Raw genomic sequence first — 19,890 nt, 5'->3', positions numbered from 1 at the left:
GACTGTTAGTGGATCGGCATGATTGATAAGGGCTTAATGTCAGATGCAGTATGTTGCATGCCTTCTGTTTTCTGGATGGTGGGGGCACTGGCTGTCCTGCATCATTGCATTGAGTTGTGGAGCTGCGCAGGTTGTTTCCTACTGCAGTGTCCTCATACCCTGCATCCTGTAATCTTGTAGCCTGTACTGCAATCACCATAATATAAGCATCTCCCCCAGCTACTGCATCCTGTTTAACCACAACCTTTGTGTACGTTTTTGTTTCCTATGTCAAACACTGTGAGTTGATTTACTATGTTTGTACAGTAGTAGAGAATGTAAGTGGGCAGCATGGTGGCGTAGGGGTTAGTATTCTCGCCTTGCAGCGATGGGTCCCTGGTTCGCATTCCAGCCAGGGCAATATCTGCACAGATTGTATACGTTCTGCCCATCTCTGTGTAGGTTTCCTCTGGGCACTCTGGTTTCCTCCAACTTCCCAGAAACATACTGATAAGTTAATTGGCTTCCCTCTAAATAAACTGTCCCTAGACTGCGATGGACATATGACTATGGTAGGGATTACATTGTGAGCTCCTCTGAGGGACAGTTATGTGACAAGACTACAGGTGAAACTTGAAAAAATAGAATATAATGCAAGAGTCCATTTATTTCGGTTATTCAACTTAAAAGGTGAAACTAATGTCTGATTAGAGTCTGACACTTTGAGCCTAGACTATTGAACACTTTCACAATATTCTAATGGTTTGAGATTTTGATTTTGGGGTTTTCATAAGCTGTAAGCCATAATCATCAAACTGATAACAAATAAAGGCTTGAAATATCTTGCTTTGCATTTAATGAGTCTAATTTCATACATTAGTTTCACCTCTTCAGTTGAATTACTGAAATAAATGGACTTTTGCATGATATTCAAATTTTTTGAGTTTCACCCTATATACCCTGTACAACGCTGCGGAAGATGTCAGCGGCAGTTTCGTAGCAATAGGGGGTGCAGAGGTTGCGACCGCATCGGGGCCCTTGGGCCAGAGGGGCCTCGAAGGGCCCTCCCTCAAGCACCATATTAGCTCTCTATTGGTCCTGTGCTGGTAATAATCACTTCTATAGATGTTTTAAATAGTAGTAATCACTAACAAACTGTTCCCTATCCCCTTCTCGCACCTCTGACACTGTGGTTGTCCTTCGCAGGTTTGGTGCGCCATATCAATTGTTATGTAGAGAGTGCTTGGGGGGCCCCGTGTAAAATTTGCACCAGGGCCGATAGCTCCTTAGCTACGCCACTGATCAGCGCTATAGAAATACTAAATAATAATAATAGTAAGTGAACTCTTTAAAAAGTGTCTGCTCTAATATGGCAAAGCCTTGCAAACAGGGGCATACGTAGAAACTCCCAGGCCCTCCAGTAAAACGTTGGATGGGTTCTTCTAGCCTAAGTTTGGATGGGTTTCTCCTAGCCTAAGTTCCACAAAACCTGTCCAACCTACATTTCCGTTCTTACTCAGAGGTACACACCTAGCCGCTCACTCCGGTCCACCAATTATCTTCACCTGACCGCCCCCCCGCATCACCCAGTCCAATGCACGCCTCCGGGACTTCTCAAGAGCTGCTCCAACACTATGGAACTTCCTACCTCCACCCATTAGGACAGCCCTCTTCTTCAACATCTTTAAGAAGGCCCTCAAAACTCAACCTTTCACTCTGGCCTACCACCCTTCACTGGTGCACTAAATGCACAGCTGAACTCTGGTCCCCTACCTTTCGTGTCCTTACCTCTCCCTCTAGATTGTAAGCCTTCGGGCAGGGTCCTCCTCCTTGTGTTTCCTACCTGATCATGCACCTCCATTACTGTGCGCTCAATTTGCTTAATCTCCATGCTCCCATCCAGTGACTGAATAAGCATTACCTTGTACTTATACTGTGTTGCGTGATCTGGTTTTTGTTGTATTCCTGTATTGTCATATTGCTGTATGTCACCCCTAAATATTGTCTGTAACTTAAACTAATGTCCAGCAGTGCTGTGTAATATGTTGGTGCTTTATAAACGCAATAAAGAAATAGGTTTCTATTGTGACCCCCCCGCCATGAAACATGAAAGGTATGCTGCTTCCTGTGCTACTCTCCGTATTGAATAAAGTCTGAGAAGTGGCATTGTCATTGTAAAGGTGAACAACAGATGCCTAATGCAATGTAATTGGCTGATGAGGGCCCATATGCAATTCACTTTTTCACCTGACTTTTCTCCAAGGAGATAATTTTTCATCTGCAATTTAGAATACGTTTTCAGCACTTTGCAAAGGAAAAAGTACCAAAAAATAGGAGAAAAAGTACTATCAAAATTATTTTAAGTATTTTTTTGCTTGCTGGTGGTTAAAACGCATTTTATTGACAAGTTTGAAAATATCACCTAGGGAGAAAAAGGTAATTGCATATGGCCCCTGGTGTTAAACCATGCCGCCCACATAAGATCAGGAGCACCAGTGAACTAAGCGGCAGAAGGCAGGCTAGGTAGGGACTTCTGACACAGTTTCACTATGCATAGTTAAGGTCTGTATTGTATGTAGATACACTTTGCTTACCTCAATGCCACTGACATGATTTGTCTGTTCAGGTTCAGAGCTTTATGCGTGGCTGGCTTTGTAGAAGAAAATGGAAGACGATTGTTCAAGATTACATCTGTTCCCCGCATGCAGAGAGCATGAGGAAGAGAAATCAAATAGTATTTAACATGGTGGAAGCGGAGGCAGAGTATGTGCATCAGCTTTATATCCTTGTGAACTGCTTCCTCCGACCTCTAAGGATGGCAGCAAGCTCCAAGAAGCCCCCCATCAGCCACGATGATGTGAGCAGCATTTTCCTCAACAGGTGACCCCACTTTGTCTCACATATACTACGGCTACTTGTACAATAATGAATGAAGACCAGGAAGAATAGATATCTTATTTTGGCCTTGAAAGGTGTCATTCAAAGGTGACACTGACATCTTTGCTCCTGATCAAGAGGATGCATCTTGTATGTGCAAATCTTTCCACCTTAACAAAAAGTGCTTTGAGATTAGCCATTTTGAAGTGATTTTCACAGAACTTTTGCTTATCTATACTTTCTATAGAATCACAATTTCTGCAAGAATGCTACATATGGCACTTTTGTGATTAAAAAAAACCCCCAAAAACGAATCACTCCAGTGTGAACTAACCAATTTAATTACATTAACCAAAACGCTAGCGATTGGAAAATGGCAGAAAAGCAGAAAAGCGCTTTTGGTGTGAAGCAGGCCTTATACATGAGCTCAAAATTAACTCAAATGTCTGCAGGGATGAATGGACAGATGATAAGCAGAGGGATAATGGAAATTGCCTTGCCAAAAATACAAACCTTTGCTTTGGACTACATAGGGGAAAGTTATAAATATTTCCCTTTTTTACATCATTCTATTCCAATTAAGATATTTTTCTTTCTTGAAGAAATTTTGCAGTGTGCAGACAGTGCATGTGAATTTTACTGAATGTGACGCAGACTTTATGACGGACATTTGTGTAGTAGTTTGTGTAAAAACTCATGTTTTACAAACAATGCATACATAGCTTTTGTAATGCACTTTACACCTAGTGTAACAGTACTTATGCATAACACCTAGTGACATTAATGAACACTGCCTGCTTATGTACATTTTGTACGGTGTAGTGTATTTTATACCCACCTTAAAGGCAACTGAGCACCAGGAACAACATTTCTTTAAAATGAACCTCCCTATAAGGGAGGTTTGTAATGGAGTGTGCCATGGGGGGAGGAAGGGGGGGGGGGGGTCGTGTGCACCATAGTGCATGCTGGGTGATGTAGTTCGTGGATGTGAAACATATCTGTACTCGCATCCATGGAATACACCTCCCAGCATGCATTGTGGCACATGCACAAAACACTTTTGGGGAGTTGAAAATTTGCCAGCTGCAGTCACTCTCTGAAGAAGATGGTGCAACCAATACAGAGCAGGGGCCAGAGGAGCAGCACTCCATAGGTAGGTAGTGAAGCTCACCCCAACCCCCGCCCCCTCCAATGGCACACTCCATTTGGTACCCCTCTTGTGGGGAGGTTAATGTTAAAAATTCTACTTTCAGGTGCACAGTTCCCTTTAAAGTAGGCTTGCATTTTGTTCTCTGTGACCGGTGAAATGTTTGCCATGAGACAGCAGCCCAGTTTCATCAGCACTGGCTATTGTGGGCCTGATGAGACCGCGGCATAAGACTTGGCATTTTTATCTAATGATACAAAGCCGCGTGCAGCTCTTTTCAGTCTATTAGGTTTACCCTGGAAACACGGCTGACATAATGGAATCATCAAACACAATTGGTATTCTGCGTCCAGACAAAGGTTTATGTCATAATCCATCAACCGTTCCGGGGATTGAATGCCGGACTGCAGTGTTTGCCCTCATTGCGATTTATTGTCCCTGTTATTTCTTATGGTTTTCAAATAGATTTTCAGGATATGACTAAAAATAAAAATTTTGGATAAATCCTGAAAACAGAACCCTCTTGGATTTAATAGAAACCTTTTGTTCTGTTTAAACTGATTCTCTTTTAGTTATTTAAGGCCCCTTTCACACATGCATTGCAGTACTCTCCCCCGCCACCGCTCTTCACAGTGGCCATCAGTCTCTCTGAGTCAGACCCGCGTTGCAACTTGCAACCAAATTACACACAGGACGCAGTGCGTTACCCTGCAATTTAAAAAAAACAAACTATTGCACTGCAGCTATAACGCTGGGCGATCACACCGCTCCATACAGTCTTATGTAAAAAACACAGTTAGCATGTATAAATATTATATTTACTACAGCTACAGATCGTTAAAGACCACCATATACAGAGCCATGGCCCTGTCTAGGAGATATCATGGAGAAGCATTTGATCAGCTGATAGATTTGTAAGGCTCTAATTTGCTGGTCATGATCATGTGTTAAACCAGGAAGTCATCACAGTAAATCAGAACCTTACAAATCAATCAGCTGACCAAACTGATCACATGCTTCTCCATGAGCTCTCCTAGGCAGGGCCATCCCTAATACTGAGATGCACTTAATAGATCATTAGTAGAGATGGCCCGAACTGTTCAGCAGCGAACCGGCCATGGGGAATGACCTCGGGGTCATTTCCGCATTCATCATATTACGCATTACTGCGCAGATGCTTTTCCAGTGGCTGCGCGTCCTTGGTCGCACACCTGCAGCCGGGATTGCTGTGCATGCGCACAGCACTCCCGGCTGCAGGCGCACAATCAAGGACGTGTGGCCACCGGGAAAGAGTTTGCGCAGTAATGCGTAATATGAGGAATGCGAAAATGACCCCGAGGTCATTCCCCATGACCGGTTCGCTGCTGAACAGTTCAGCGAACAGTTCATGACATCACTAATCATTAGATAAGGGCATGAAACTTAAAGAGAATCTGTATTGTTAAAATCGCACAAAAGTAAACATACCAGTGCGTTAGGGGACATCTCCTATTACCCTCTGTCACAATTTCGCCGCTCCTCACCGCATTAGAAGTGGTTAAAAACAGTTTTAAAAAGTTTGTTTATAAACAAACAAAATGGCCACCAAAACAGGAAGTAGGTTGATGTACAGTATGTCCACACATAGAAAATACATCCATACACAAGCAGGCTGTATACAGCCTTCCTTTTGAATCTCAAGAGATCATTTGTGTGTTTCTTTCCCCCTTCAGCTCTCATGCACTGAAGTTTCAGGCTGCTCCTTTCTTCCTGCAAACAGCTTTGCCTTTGTCTATAATTCCTCACTATGTGAAAGCCCAGCCAGCTCAGAGGACGATTTATCCAGCTTGTAAAAGATAAGAGAGAAGAGAGAAGCTGCCCTAATCTAAATAATACACAGGCAGTGTGCATAGAGGGGCCTGGAAGGGGGAGTTCATAGCAGAACCACAACACTGAAGAACTTGGCAGCCTTCCAGACACAGGCTGACAAGTCTGACAGGGGAAAGATACATTGATTTATTACAGAGATGGTGATAGCAGAAAGTGCTGCAGTAAGCCAGAACACATTAGAATAGCTTTTGGAACTTGTAGGATGATAAAAAACAGGATGCAATTTTTGTTACGGAGTCTCTTTAATGTCAGTCTATTAAAAATAGAGTACATCTGATTATTGTTATTATTATTACATTATTGTGATTCCTTATTGGTTGGGATATGCTGCTATTTTTCTATTAGATTTGGGTGGAGGCTCATTTGACACTTGAGCAATGTTTTTATAGCACCAACAACCATGCCACCTTCACTTAAATCCCTTTTCTTCCACATTCTACTGCTCTGTTTGAACTTCGGCAACTTGTCTGCGCCACATCTAGATCCCTAAATGCGTTTAGTTACTGCCAGGTGATAGGCTGATTAGATGACCAAGATAATTAATTTAAAGATAGGTGTCCTACATATTTTATTAGAGTTCAGCGAAATAGTGATGGCCCGGTTAATGAGAACCTGATTATCCGGAATCTCACATAAGTGGTGGTTGAAAGGGGGTGGGGGGGGGTGTGGAGGCAGGGAGCCATTGGGGTGTGCCTTTTCCATTTTGTAAAGCAGCATGCAGTGCAAACAATTTACAAAAATGTGCACACCGGCCCTTTTCACTCCTGCAGCTGCTGGTTGCTCTGCTGCATCCTTGTATAGCTTCTGACGTGTCACCTGACCCACATCAGGTCACGTGATGCATTGGGAACCACACAGAGAGGATGCAGCAGAGCAGCAGAGAACAGCAGGAAGTGGAGATGGACGGTGCCCGTAGCTCTTGTAAGTTGTGCTGCTCTGCATTTGATTTGTGGGGGGAGGTTAGTGTTAAACTGAAGTCCTGTTGCTTGAGTTCTTAAGCAACACATTTGACACATCAGGCAAGCCTTGTGTGTGTCAGACTTTGCTGTATGCCATTACAGGTCCACTTTAAGTTGTAATTTCTCCAGTGCTATAGGCTACGTCGCTGTCTTGCTGCCACAAACTGACTGATTATCTTCTTTAATTCCACATTTCTTATTGTGAAAGGCACCAGCTGTGCCTGTTTACTGAGAACTGGCTAATTACTACTGACCTTTACGGCTGGTGACCTGCAATTTCACCTTTGTATTGTTCATTTTAAGTTGCTCTATTATTTATGAATTTCATTGTTCATTATTTCCAGCCCTGCTGCGGACAGCATTAATATTCTTCCTCAGACATATCGGAAATCAAGTTAAATATTGAATGGCTGTTACCGTTGGCATCTGATCTTTGCAGTAATTGTTATGTATGGGTGGAGTACAATATGTCAGTAAATCGTTTTGTATTTTTGCTCTCTTTCAGTGAGACCATCATGTTCCTCCATGAAATATTCCACCAGGGTCTGAAAGCCAGAATCACTAATTGGCCGACTTTAATTTTAGGTATGTGAGCCTGTTTTCTAATGCTATGAATAATTTGTGAATGTGAACTGCCCAATGGGGAATGACTGGTGCATTGAAGCTGGGGAAGTCTTTCTGCTTTTTGATATGCTGATATCATTTTGATGTCTTCCTGCTTTGGTTGAAACGGCATTACTTTTTTATCACACTGAATTATATATCACTGATTGCTTTTCTTAATGACCAATCTGCTGCTGAATATGCAGTACTTAGAGAATCTTTATATAATAACGCAGTAGTCTGATAACTTTGTAAAGTGGTTTGATCCCTTTTTATAGTGTAGCCAAAGTTTTCCAACTAACTTGGACTGCTGATTGGCACCCCTCCATTAAATGAGAAAATATACAGTTATTTATAAGTGGAATGTATCCGACACAATAACTGCAATTAAGCAGTGTGCCATTTACAAATACTCATATTTTCCTATTTTGTTTTACACACACCTTATATTTTGAACCTCAAACCCCCCCCCCCCCCCCCCCCCCCCATTTATTGCTTAGGTTTTTGTCTTCAGCATGCTTTACTGTACTATGCCGTTTGCATCTTTGTAATGAATTTCTGCAGTGACATGAAGCTTGCCAAATGTCAGATTAAGGTACAGTGCAAGAGCCTCAGCCTGAGGGCCCCAGGGGCATTTAGGTCAGTCAAGCATGGACTGGAGCTAGAGGGGGCTCAGGCTGGAGCTTCCAGACTGGCTGTGGATTGGTGCTAGGTTTCATGGGGAGCTAGGGATAGGTAGAGGCTGGCTGGGGAGCTAGGGATAGGTACAGTTTGATTTCATTACGTATTGTAATTGTTCCTGTATTGGTTGGCTTAGGGGCCTTTAACAAGTTTTTAAACAATAATAAGGCATAATGCTTTTGAGGTGGACAAGCCCGTGACTGTGGTGGTACGGTACATGGCCTTCACTTATGCCTCTAGGCCCCACATATGACATTCGCCCCAGGCCCCACGTTCTCTAAGGCCGGCTCTGGCAGCGAAACTTTGGGCACCCATTGTTCCCACCCCTTCCTTTGCCTTTCCTTAGGGCCCGTCTCACAAAGGTCATAAAACAAGTGTGGCCATCATGAAATTTACACATAAATGTAGCCACACGAACACCTGATCTGAAGTATAGTCCCCTGTATCGGAGGAAGGGAAGGTTAGCTGAGCCCCCCCTCAGCTCTGGGCTCCCCTGTGATGGCAGAGGCTGCTCCCCTCTAGTTACGCCCCTGCTTAGTACACTTCTGTTGCTCACTATTTCGGCACTTCCTCTTTCATGCAATACGTACTCACAAGTGGATAAATTAGGAATTTTGGAGGCTAACTTTGGGGTTGAGTCACAAAGCTTTTCTCTTAAATTTTCCCACCTTACTTACTTTTCACCTCAACCATGAGGAGAACTAATTTACGAGATAAACAGATAAAGAGACATGAATCATGAGTGAAGACAGATAAAGAGAGAGAAATCATGAGTTAGGGGGGTTGATTCACAAAATTGCTGCAAAACAGACAGCGCACAGCAATATTACCCTTATTTCTGCCTGCAAGTACCGCAAGTTCCACTATTAGCATGACTTGCGATACTCGAGTAGTGCGACTGGTGCATTACTAAAAACAATGCATGTTGGTAAGAATGGTTGCGCTACTCGAGTACCGCGGGTCACACTAATAGCGTAACTTGTAGTGCTGTGGCCGGAAATAAGAGTAATACTGCTGTGTGATCTCTTTGAGATCCAGTGCCAGCCTGCATTAGGAGAAAGGTGGGCCTTGTACTCCACTCCTTCAAACCCTCATAAATGTCAATTCACAAAAATTAGGCATTTGGTAAAACAAGTGAGATGTGAGTAAATCTCCCACCAGGGAATGCAGCTCCCCATAAGAAAGCATAGACACTACCCCTAACCCCTGGCACCCCCAATTGCATACTGCTTTACAAACCTCCCTTACATAGCACACAATGAAAAGTCTTCATTCCACACATACTGTAAATGCTGTAGAAATCAACTCCGTTAGCTGTGTTTATTTAGCTACATCTAGCTGTGTTTATTTAGCTACATCAGAGTGTTATTATCTGCAGGAGTGCCTAATCAGTAGGTGTTACTCACAACACAATGGGCTCTACCTGTGCAGGAAAAGACAGATGTTTTAACCCTTTATGTGCTCCCTGAAAATTATTCCAGTAAGTGCTCAAGATTATTTTTTTTTAAGATTCACATACATTTTAAGGGATAATTTTAATTTCCCTAATAGTTATCGTGCTGTGCCTAATCATTTAGAGCAGAGAGGTAGTTCTGAGTTTAGATCCACTTTAAATACTGATACAGAGAGAGGTCCTTCCAGTTGCATGCAGGCAGACCTTGAAGTGGACCTTCAGAGAGAAATGCACCCTGTATGTATTTAGAGAGTTTAGCCTGTTTAATTCCCCCTCATTTGTGTTTAATCACAAGTTGTAATTTGATCTCCCCCCGTGTCACATGGCTGCCAATGGCAGATAAGTCCATTTGAAATCACTGGAAGTTAACAATATGTCTGCTTCCGCGAATCAGGAAGTAGAAATAGTGCAGATTTATTACAGGAGTTTTATCAGCTGTAACAAGGAAATGTTTTTTGTTTAAAGGTCATTATGATGTTGTGTATCTTTTAGAGCAGAGAGGACGTTCAGGTCCTCTCTAACTACCAAACGACTGCATCACGCCGATGGGCGTGACCGCGGCAGCAGCTCCAGGACTGCCTAACGCCAATTGATGTCAAGTCCTGGAGCTGCAGTTTGTCAGGGATCGCATGCGCAGAGCTCTGTGATTAGCCTGCTAGCTGCAGCTAGCAGACTATTTAGAGCCGACAGGGGAAAGAATTCCCCTTTGTTTACAGTTGTACAGCGCTGCTATCTCATGCAGCGCTGTACGAGGGACACTGGGCTGTCCCTCAGAGCGGCTCAATCTGTCAATCTGTCAGGGAGAAGTGCCGATCGCCATCCAATAGGAAAGCACAGGGGGGAGGGAGGGAGAAGGAGGACGGAGGGAGGAAAAATCCTTCCTTTCCTCAGTAAAAAAAAAAAAAATCACAGCAGCGATCAGACACCTCCAACATAGTGTCCTATTAAGGAAAACATGATTTTGTGTGCACAGTTGCAGGGCTGTGCAGCACCCTGACCAAGTTGCACAGCCCTGTATTGGCCTGGTAGTTAGAGGGGTCTAGCACTGCAGTCCTCAAGTGGTGAAAGAGAACGCGAGGTGGGTTTCTGCAATCAATATTAGGACACAGAGGTACATTCTGCATACAATCACCAGCCTCTGTGTCCTTTTATTCTGCCTCCAGCCTTCCCCGTGCTCTGCTGCCCCCATTATAAAAAACGCCAGGCTAGCGACACGCAGATTGTCGCTAGTCTGCTGTTTACTTTCAGGCTGCCACTCACCGCCACTCCCCCCTCTCTTGTATGGTGCGGCTCCCCGCCTGTGTCCCTTCCCTCCCCGCCTCTGTAAGCCAATTGGAGAAAGCTTACGGACACAGAGGCTGGTGATTGTATGCAGAATGTGCCTCTGTGTCCTAATCATTAGCTACACCTTAGTAAATCAGACCCATATGTCTAAGTAGCTTTTTACCTGGCTGATTTTTAGGTGTAGTAAAGATAAGCATTGTGTGAAGTTGTTGTTGAATTTTGGTACAGTTCCAATAACTTGCTGCCAGTGAAATAAACACCACAAAGAAGAACGTCTCTGACACCATTTTGAAATGATGAGATGACAAGTCAAGAAAACATTAGATATGTGAGGATTGTCAGAGTGCATCTAGGGATGGATTTATTTATTAGGGAATGCTTCCAGCAGGTTGAAAAGTTAAGTATAAACTAGATTTCACATTTATTTATGTCAAATTAAAGCCATTTTCAGTTAAATGTGCTAATGATCCTAATGCCATAGATCTAAATCATCAATCTAAATCATTCATCATGACTCACTCCCTTGAATTATGGATAAAGGTGTATTCCAACCTTTTCATAGTTCTTTTCAAATACAGTGTAAGTGCTATAAGCTATTATTAGCTGTTAAGAAGCACTCAGCAGCCCTTATTCATTGTACAAAGATTTATTGGCAAAAAAACACTTCTAAGAATCTAAAGAACCAGAACTTGATTATAGACTACTCGGATTTTTACACATCTTAAAGCAGAGCTACTGTCAAAATCCCCCCTCTTCCCCAATAGATTACTGACACTATTATTTTAAGTACCATGAACAAATTCTTTAAAAAATGTTTTCTCCTGAAATGGTTAATAGGTTTAGCTTTTTGATGGAAATGGATGTTACATTATTAACCACTTGAGTATCAACAGTCTCTGGCCCCTCAAAGGGGAACTTCAGCCTAAACAAACATACTGTCATTAAGTTACATTAGTTATGTTAATTAAAATAGATAGGAAATATAATCTCTTACCCACCCTGTTTTAAAAGAACAGGCAAATGTTTGTGATTTCATGGGGGGAGCCATCTTTTTCATGGTGGCAGTCATCTTTTTGGTTAAAAGGAGGTGACAGGGAGCATGAGACACAGTTCCAACTGTCCGGTGTCTTGATCACCCCTCCCAGCTGTGCGCACTAGGCTTCAAATCTCAAATTCAAAATTAAAAAAAAAAAATTGCGCCAAAACAGCAGAAGAAGAACAACAACATCAGAAATCCCATCATGCTTTGCACAGCATCAGGGGAAAAATGCCCATGCAGTTATCTTCTCTGCAGCTAAAAATGAGGCTTGGGTAAGAAAAACAACGTTCTCATGCTGTAAAACTGTTAAAGAAACACCAAGCCTTTTCAGTGCTGCTGAGTAGATTTTTAGTCTGGAGGTTCACTATAAGGAGTAGAAACTGCTGGTACACAAACAGGGCTTACAGGCGTCACACTGTACGGACCCGTCGCTGTTGCCATTCGCATCGCTCACACGCCGTAGAAGCCCTCTCACTCTGCTGTCACTATGACAACCAAGCTCAGGAGCAAATTAAATCTGCACCGGCTCACGGAGCTCTGCTGTCATAGGGATGGCAGAGCGAGTGGCCTGCAGCAACAAGAGAGCAGCGCACAAAGATGACATTACTTCCACACATAGATGACATTACTTTTAGATCATAGGTAGGTAGGATAACTATATCAGCAATGAAAAGTTACCAGAGAGCTTTTTAATGGAATGCTTATACCACACTTTAGTTCCGCTTTCACTGCTCTTGCTTTATACTCATTTCTGTTAATTTAAGAACATCTAGATTGACCTAATAAATTGTTTTCCTGAGATCCACCAGCCTCACTAGTCAGGAAACAATTCAGATTGTTGATGTGAGAAAATGTACAGTAAAGACTGAGAGTTTTGGATTAAAGAAGCAAAGAAAACAGTCTAATCATCAGTGAATGAAAGAGGAACTATAACCAACTTCATCCCAATCAGTAGCTGATACCCCCTTTCTCTTGAGAAATCTTTTCCTTTTCTCAAAGAGATCTATAAATAAGGATACAGAGAAAAGTACCCAGTAATAGCACTACTCTGACCAATTAGTACAATCATATGATCTTTATTTAATTCCAACTGTAATCAATAATAAAAACAATTAAAAATCACTAAAAAAGTGACAAAGCTGGCATCCCCAGTAAATAATACAATTAATAAATGTCAATAAGTAAATAGGGTAACAATTAGTCCACCTCTCCTATTGGTATAAGCAATTTTGAATTGATAAATAGTCACACAATAATATACAGCATCCAATACAGGTAAACGTGCAAACGTTCAAAAAAGGTGCAAGAAGTACCAGTAAAGTGGATATATAATATGATATTATAATATATAGGTAAGACCCCAAACAGGGAAAAACAGCATACAATCAATAGCCCAATGAACCCTAATGGAAGTTGTAGGAGCGTGAGGAAAAGAGTAAGCTAAGACTTATGCTGGGTACACACATTGCGATTTCCCGCTCGATCCGCGGGATCGATTGGACCTATTTCGATTATTTCCAACATGTTCAATCGGGTTTCGATGGATACAGCCGTCGATTTTGCATACTTAATATGCCAAATTGACAGCTGTATCCATCGAAACCCGATCGAACATGTTGGAAATAATCAAATAGGTTCAGTCGTTCCCACGGATCGAGCGGGAAATCGCAATGTGTGTACCCACCATTACATGTGAGAATGGAGAGGGGGTGGAACAGGGACCACCAGCATCAGCCTCAGTATACCTCGCGGGCAACTCCCGCTTTAGAAGGAGGACTCCTAATACTTTATTGATACTTATTGCACCTTTTTAGCAATTTTGTATGTTTATGTGTATTGTATACTGTATTTAATTTTGTGACTATTTATCTATTCAAAATTACTTATACTAATAGGAGAGGTGGACTAATTGTTACCCTATTTACTTATTGACATTTATTGATTGTATTATTTACAACTTTGTCACCTTTTAGTGATGTTTAATTGTTTTTATTATTGATTATAGTTGGAATTAAATAAACATCATATGATTTGTTCTAATTGGTCAGAGGGGTGCTATTACTGGGTACTTTTCTCTGTATCCTTATTTATAGGTCTTTTTGCCTTTAGCACACCCTGTACCTATTGTTATTTATTATTATTTTACTAAATAATATGATGCTGGTCCACAAATTACTACGTTTCTCGAATAGCTCATCAGGGGGGTTTGTATGGCTGATATTGTGGTGAAATCCCTCCCATAGCGTGATGTCATAACTAAGGTCCTGACAGTCTACTGTCTGTAAACCTTGTTACATTGATGTAAATACTGTATATACTCGCATTTAAGCTGACCCGTGTATAAACCGAGGTACCAACTTTTCCATCAGAAACCAAGAAAAAGTGAGTGACTCACATATAAGCCCCTACCCTAGTATAGCCCCCTCCACAGTAGTCATTCCTTCTCCCCATAGCCAGATGTGCCCCAAGGATGATACAGCTGTGTCTTTAGATGGTGTCATAGATATGAGACACAGTGATTGCCACACAAGAAGAATTCCCAGATCATTACACTGCTGACACTTTGCTTACATGCTCTGCTTCACAAGCCAGGGGACACAGATAGTCTTGAGCAACGCCCTCTGGGGTACAGACACAGCAGGGGGACAGCTGGCAAGAGCAGGATCACTAGTGCAAGATCCTTACGCTCCTCTGCCAGTAACAAAACCTGCTCCACCATCTGGTTTGCTCCAATGACTCGCATATAAGCTAAAGGGGTAACTTTTTGCTGAAAAATTAGGCGTGTATAAGGTTATGGCTTTTTCCAACTGCCAAGCAAACAGCATTCCGTATAGATCACCTGACAGAACTAAAGGTGTCACTACCAGTGATACATTTCATAATGTGAATCAGGGAGAGGAAAGATTTTACAATGGGCAAACATTGACTAAATAACATATAAATGAATATTGTAAAAATAAGCAACTTTATTCATTGTGTTATTTTTACTTCATTGCCTCTTTAAAATATAAAATCTAGGAGAAGATGAAATAGGCTGTGATTTATGTTCTCGTGAATCAGGTGCCAGAGCTCATTAGGGGTAACTAAGTAGTGAGGATTAGTCACTTCTGCAGTGTAAATTATTGAATAAGAAGAGATCTGTGATGCTGTCAAGTCTTTTCCCAAAACTGTACTCCACACATAGAGGGAACATCAGTTCCTCATGAGGCAGAGTCTGGGACACGGATATCCATAAATCCTGTCAGCTGATCAACTTCCTGGCAGACATTGTATGTTCATCAACATCTGATCTTTCATTCTCCCTTCAGCAAATATATTGAAATCATTTCGGATCCTACAGGCAATTCCCAGCTTTTGTTTCACGCCTGTGGGCACATTTGACTGGGACCATGACATAATGCACACAAGAGAGCTACCCAACAAAACTGCAATATTTATATTCGTAAACATTGTGCCATGTGAACAGCTGCATTGATTTATCTGGAACTGGTAAGACTAGCTGTATTGTGCACAATGACTTTGGAAATGCTTTTTGAACAAGAAACATGACACATTTTTAAGGGAGTCCTCAAAGAAATGCAGATCCCACGATTTGGAACTCAGTAGTTTAATAAGAATCTTACATGCCTATGTGCCACCAGTTTAGAGATCTCCTGATCCATGGTTCCAGTTTCCAACTCCAGGGCATCGTGCTGGTAATCCTGACCCTGTTCTTTGCCAGCTAAACTCCCATAGGCATTCATAAAGTCAAAACATATTCCAGACAAGGGCAAGATAGCCAGCAAGGAGTAGGTGGGTGCCAAGAGGCAGAGAAGTATACAGCTTAGTTTTGGGGATTGGTGTCTAAAAATACGGCAAGTGTTTATTACATCCCCTGAAGCCTGGCATTCAGAAGTGGCACTCTTACTACACCAGGGCTGCATTTATTCTTATTCTTTTCCTCCATAGACGATCGGACTTGTCTTATTCCTCTCCTTCCATGCAGGATAATCTTACTCTTCCATGTGCAGACACTTATATGGCAGCCCCACCCATCTTCCTTGTGATTACACCTGTTCGGTGTGCTGCTCCCCCCCCCCCCCCCCTTCATGTTCTACCTCTTCCATGTTCAGCAGCTCTGTCTTCCATTTGCTGCCCCTCTTTCATATCCAACCCCTTAAAAAAGCCTTTCTATGCCATTTCCATATCCTTTCTTGTATGAGCAGCCCCCTTGTAGCGCATTCCTCGTAGCCAATACTCTATGTGGTGTTTGCAGTAGTCTGAATCTGTTCTTGAATGTGTTGACGTAACACAGTAGATTGCAGTGTGCCAGCTGCTGCTTTTTTTATGCTAAAAGTTTGGGGCTTGGGGTTTAAAGGACCCCTATGGCAAAAAAATTGTAAAATTTAAAATTCATGTATACACATACAAATAAGAAGTATTTTTCTTCCAGAGTAAAATGAGACATAAATTACTTGTATCTTATGTTGCTGTCACTTACAGTAGTTAGTAGAAATCTGACAGAACCGACAGGTTTTGGACTAGTCCATCTCTTCATGGGGGATTCTCTGCAAGGCTCTTATTCTTTTTAAAGACATTCTCTGAGAAGAATGTATATAATGAGGCTGGCCAGCTTCCCTGCTTGCTTCACTTTTTTGGGCAGTTGGACAGAGCAACTGCCATTCACTAAGTGCTTTTGAAAATAAACAAAACCCTGAGAATCCCCTCAGGGCTAGTCAAAAACCTGTTGGTAATGTCAGATTTCTACTACCTACTGTAAATGACAGCAACATCGGAGAAAAGTAATTTATGACTAATTTTACACAAGAAATGTACTTCTTATATGTATGTGTTAACATGTATTTTACATTTGTTGATTTTCTCTATAGTGGTCCTTTAAACTAAGGATGGCTAATGTAAAGTTCAGATGTTAGCTTTACGTGTTTGTGAGGAGCTCATTGTTATGTCGGGGTGAGGCATTGGGTGAGATTTTTGTTAGGATTAGGTGTCAGATGAATGTTGTTACCTTTGCTTGCTAATAAATTATAAATCCCCTTTATTTAGGCAATTGTGCTAATTTAAAGTATGGCATTTTGGCATTTTTCCCCTAGCTGAGGTCTCTTTGAAGAAAATAGTCTGCCGATCACTGACTTATTTTTACATGTAAAAGATCATTATTGATCCGTCTTATGCTTACATTTCACATTGCATCTGCGGCTAGACTGATAAATGTAAGGCTCTGAACGCCACAATATGGGAATAAAGAGACATTCTATCGAGGGAAGAGAGAATCACTAGATTGTGTTTTTTGTGGCTGCATCCATCATTGATTGCCTTCAGCCTTCCCTGAGAGACATGGAGCAGGAGAATGATGTGAATGAAGTCCAGTGCTATTCAGCTTAGACGCGTGTGCATCTCAATAAATTAGAATATCATTGAAAGGTTAATTTATTCCAGTAATTCAGTTCAAAAAGTGTTAAGGCAGATTGCCACCAGATCGACCAACAGATAGATCCCTCTCTGATCTAATCTGATCAGAGAGGGATCTATTGGCTGCCCATACACTGCACACAGATTTTGAATCGATTTCAGCATGAAATGGAAACGCAATCTGTGGAGCTGCCGCTGCTCCCAGCAATACGTTACCTCTCCGCCGGCACGAGTCCCCGCTGTTCCTTCTGTCAGCGCCTGGGCATCTTTTCTTTACTTCCTGTTATGTCCTGTGACCAGCGGGACAGGACGGGACAGGAAGTGAAGAGAAGATGCCGCTGCTCCCAGCAATACATTACCTCTCCACCGGCACGAGTCCCCGCTGTTCCTTCTGTCAGCGCTGGGCATCTTCTCTTTACTTCCTGTTATGTCCTGTGACCAGCGGGACAGGACGGGACAGGAAGTGAAGAGAAGATGCCGCTGCTCCCAGCAATACATTACCTCTCCGCCGGCACGAGTCCCCGCTGTTCCTTCTGTCAGCCCTGGGCATCTTCTCTTTACTTCCTGTTATGTCCTGTGACCAGCGGGACAGGACAGGACAGGAAGTGAAGAGAAGATGGCCAGCAGGAGAAGGGACAGCGGGGATTTGCGCCGGTGGAGAGGTAATGTATTGCTGGGTCGGTTGTCGGCCAATCGAATGCCACTATTGATGCGCTCCCGACCCACAGGCGTTCGAGAGAAATTCCCCCCCCCCTGGAACTGGTCGACAGGATCGATTTCAGATGGAAATTGGTTGATCGGTCAGCGTTTGCGTTATACATTTAACAGCAGAATCGATCACAGTGATCGAATCTGCTGTATATTGGTGGGAATTCGAGGCAGTGTATGGGCACCTTTACTCATATCTTACATAGAGTCATTACTTGCAGAAACATCTTATCTGGAGACATATGTTGACTGACATATTTACTTCCATTTAAACAATACACATTGCCTGGCTGTCCTGCTGATCCTCTGCCTCCAATACTTATAGCAGTAGACCCTGAACAAGCATGCAGATCAGATGTCTCTGACTCAAGTCTGCCTGGATTAGCCACATGCTCGTTCCAAGTGTGTGATTCAGACACTACTGACCAGAAACATGTGCAGGACTGCTAGGCAACTGGTACTGTTTAAAAAAAATAAATATGGCAGCCTCCAAATGTCTCTTACCATGGGTTACTTTTAAGGAGAAAACAGACAGGCTGTTGCGTATGGCAAAAAGTCCTATTTTCACATGAAATGTAATGTTGCATTTCATTTAGAGTTCAAGGTTCTAGAGTTCTCGTACGCAGATGTCAAACTCAAGGCCCACGGGCCGAATACAGCCCTCCTTGCATTTTATGTGGCCTTCGAGAAGCTTCCAGTGTCCATCATTGTTAGCAGCAAAAGAAAGACAGGATGCAGTTGAGCGATGTAATGTTTACCTGCTCCAGTGATGTATTGTGTCTTCTGTTCTTCCTGGCAGTTGCATGCTCTGTGCTTCCATACCTTCTGCTCCTGATCACATGACATACATTGGGAGCCAGAGGTATGCAGCATAGAGCATGTGGCTGTCAGGAAGATCAGAGGAGACCCGAAGCAGCACTGGAACGGGTAAATAGCTGTTCCACTGCACTACTCTGCAGTAGGTAGGAGCTGGCTCCCATATTACCCAACCCCCTACGAACACAATAAAAATGCTTCTTGCTGAGACTATTCAATAAATGGTAAATCTTAATAAACAATTTGGCCTGAGACTTAAAATACGTTTTAGATGTTTGCCCCTTACATAACTGAGTGTGATACCCCTAAAAACAAGTAAAAAAATTTTTTTTTTCAAAAAGACTGTAGTTTTTGAGAAAATCAATTTTAAAAAATTCATAGAAGAAATGGTTTTAAACCGGTAAAATTACATTTTGCTGCAGTACGCTAAGGGCACAGGGGAAAAGAGGTGACACAGAGGGGGACACTTAAAGCGGTAGGATCAGCCATACTATGCCAGGGAAAAAAAACACATATATAAGTACATAAATACTTGATCTACTTACATAACACATGTATTATACTGTCCACGTTTTGATTTCAATGAATGTTATATAGTAAATTACGAGAATTCTGTTCCTGGTGGGGGCCATGTATTTTGCCCACAGTTAAGGCTAACTCGTGATGTAATTTCTGCCCTTTACTTTTTTTCTTGTCTCCTCCAATCGCTGAGTCGCCTCAGCCTTGCTTGTAAACACAAGTGAGTAGGGGATTAGGTTTCAGATAAGAAGCTGGCAGGGAAATAAAGGGAAGAGGAGGAATAGATTATAGATAAAAAGAACCCCCAGCATGCAATTCTTTGGCACGACTACTAAAGGGCCAGTGTTCCTTAAAGGGAACCTGAAGCGAGTAAAATTATTTAAAATAAACACATGATGTAGCTGGAAATGAATATTACATACTAACCTCACTGTCAGTTCCTCTCAGAAGCTCACCATTTTCTTCTTACAGTGATCCCTTCCAGTTCTGACAATATTTTGTCAGAACTGAAATATACCAGTTGCTGTCAGTTATATATCAGCCACTG

General features: G+C 42.3%; 1 protein-coding gene across 1 annotated transcript in view; it reads left to right on the top strand.

Annotated features, from left to right (window-relative positions):
* The window catches only part of RASGRF2 (Ras protein specific guanine nucleotide releasing factor 2), a 346,737-nt gene that overhangs the window by 171,005 nt on the left and 155,842 nt on the right, over window positions 1-19,890 (top strand). The window contains exons 5-6 of the mRNA XM_068247973.1: window positions 2,606-2,859; window positions 7,337-7,416. Of these exons, the coding sequence (XP_068104074.1) occupies window positions 2,606-2,859; window positions 7,337-7,416 (334 nt within the window). The remainder of the gene's footprint in view (window positions 1-2,605; window positions 2,860-7,336; window positions 7,417-19,890) is intronic.

Source organism: Hyperolius riggenbachi, chromosome 1, assembly GCF_040937935.1.
Source record: "Hyperolius riggenbachi isolate aHypRig1 chromosome 1, aHypRig1.pri, whole genome shotgun sequence".
Taxonomy (NCBI): Eukaryota; Metazoa; Chordata; class Amphibia; order Anura; family Hyperoliidae; genus Hyperolius; species Hyperolius riggenbachi.
Note: the sequence above shows the minus strand (reverse complement) of the source record. Positions and strands in the feature narration are given on the sequence as shown.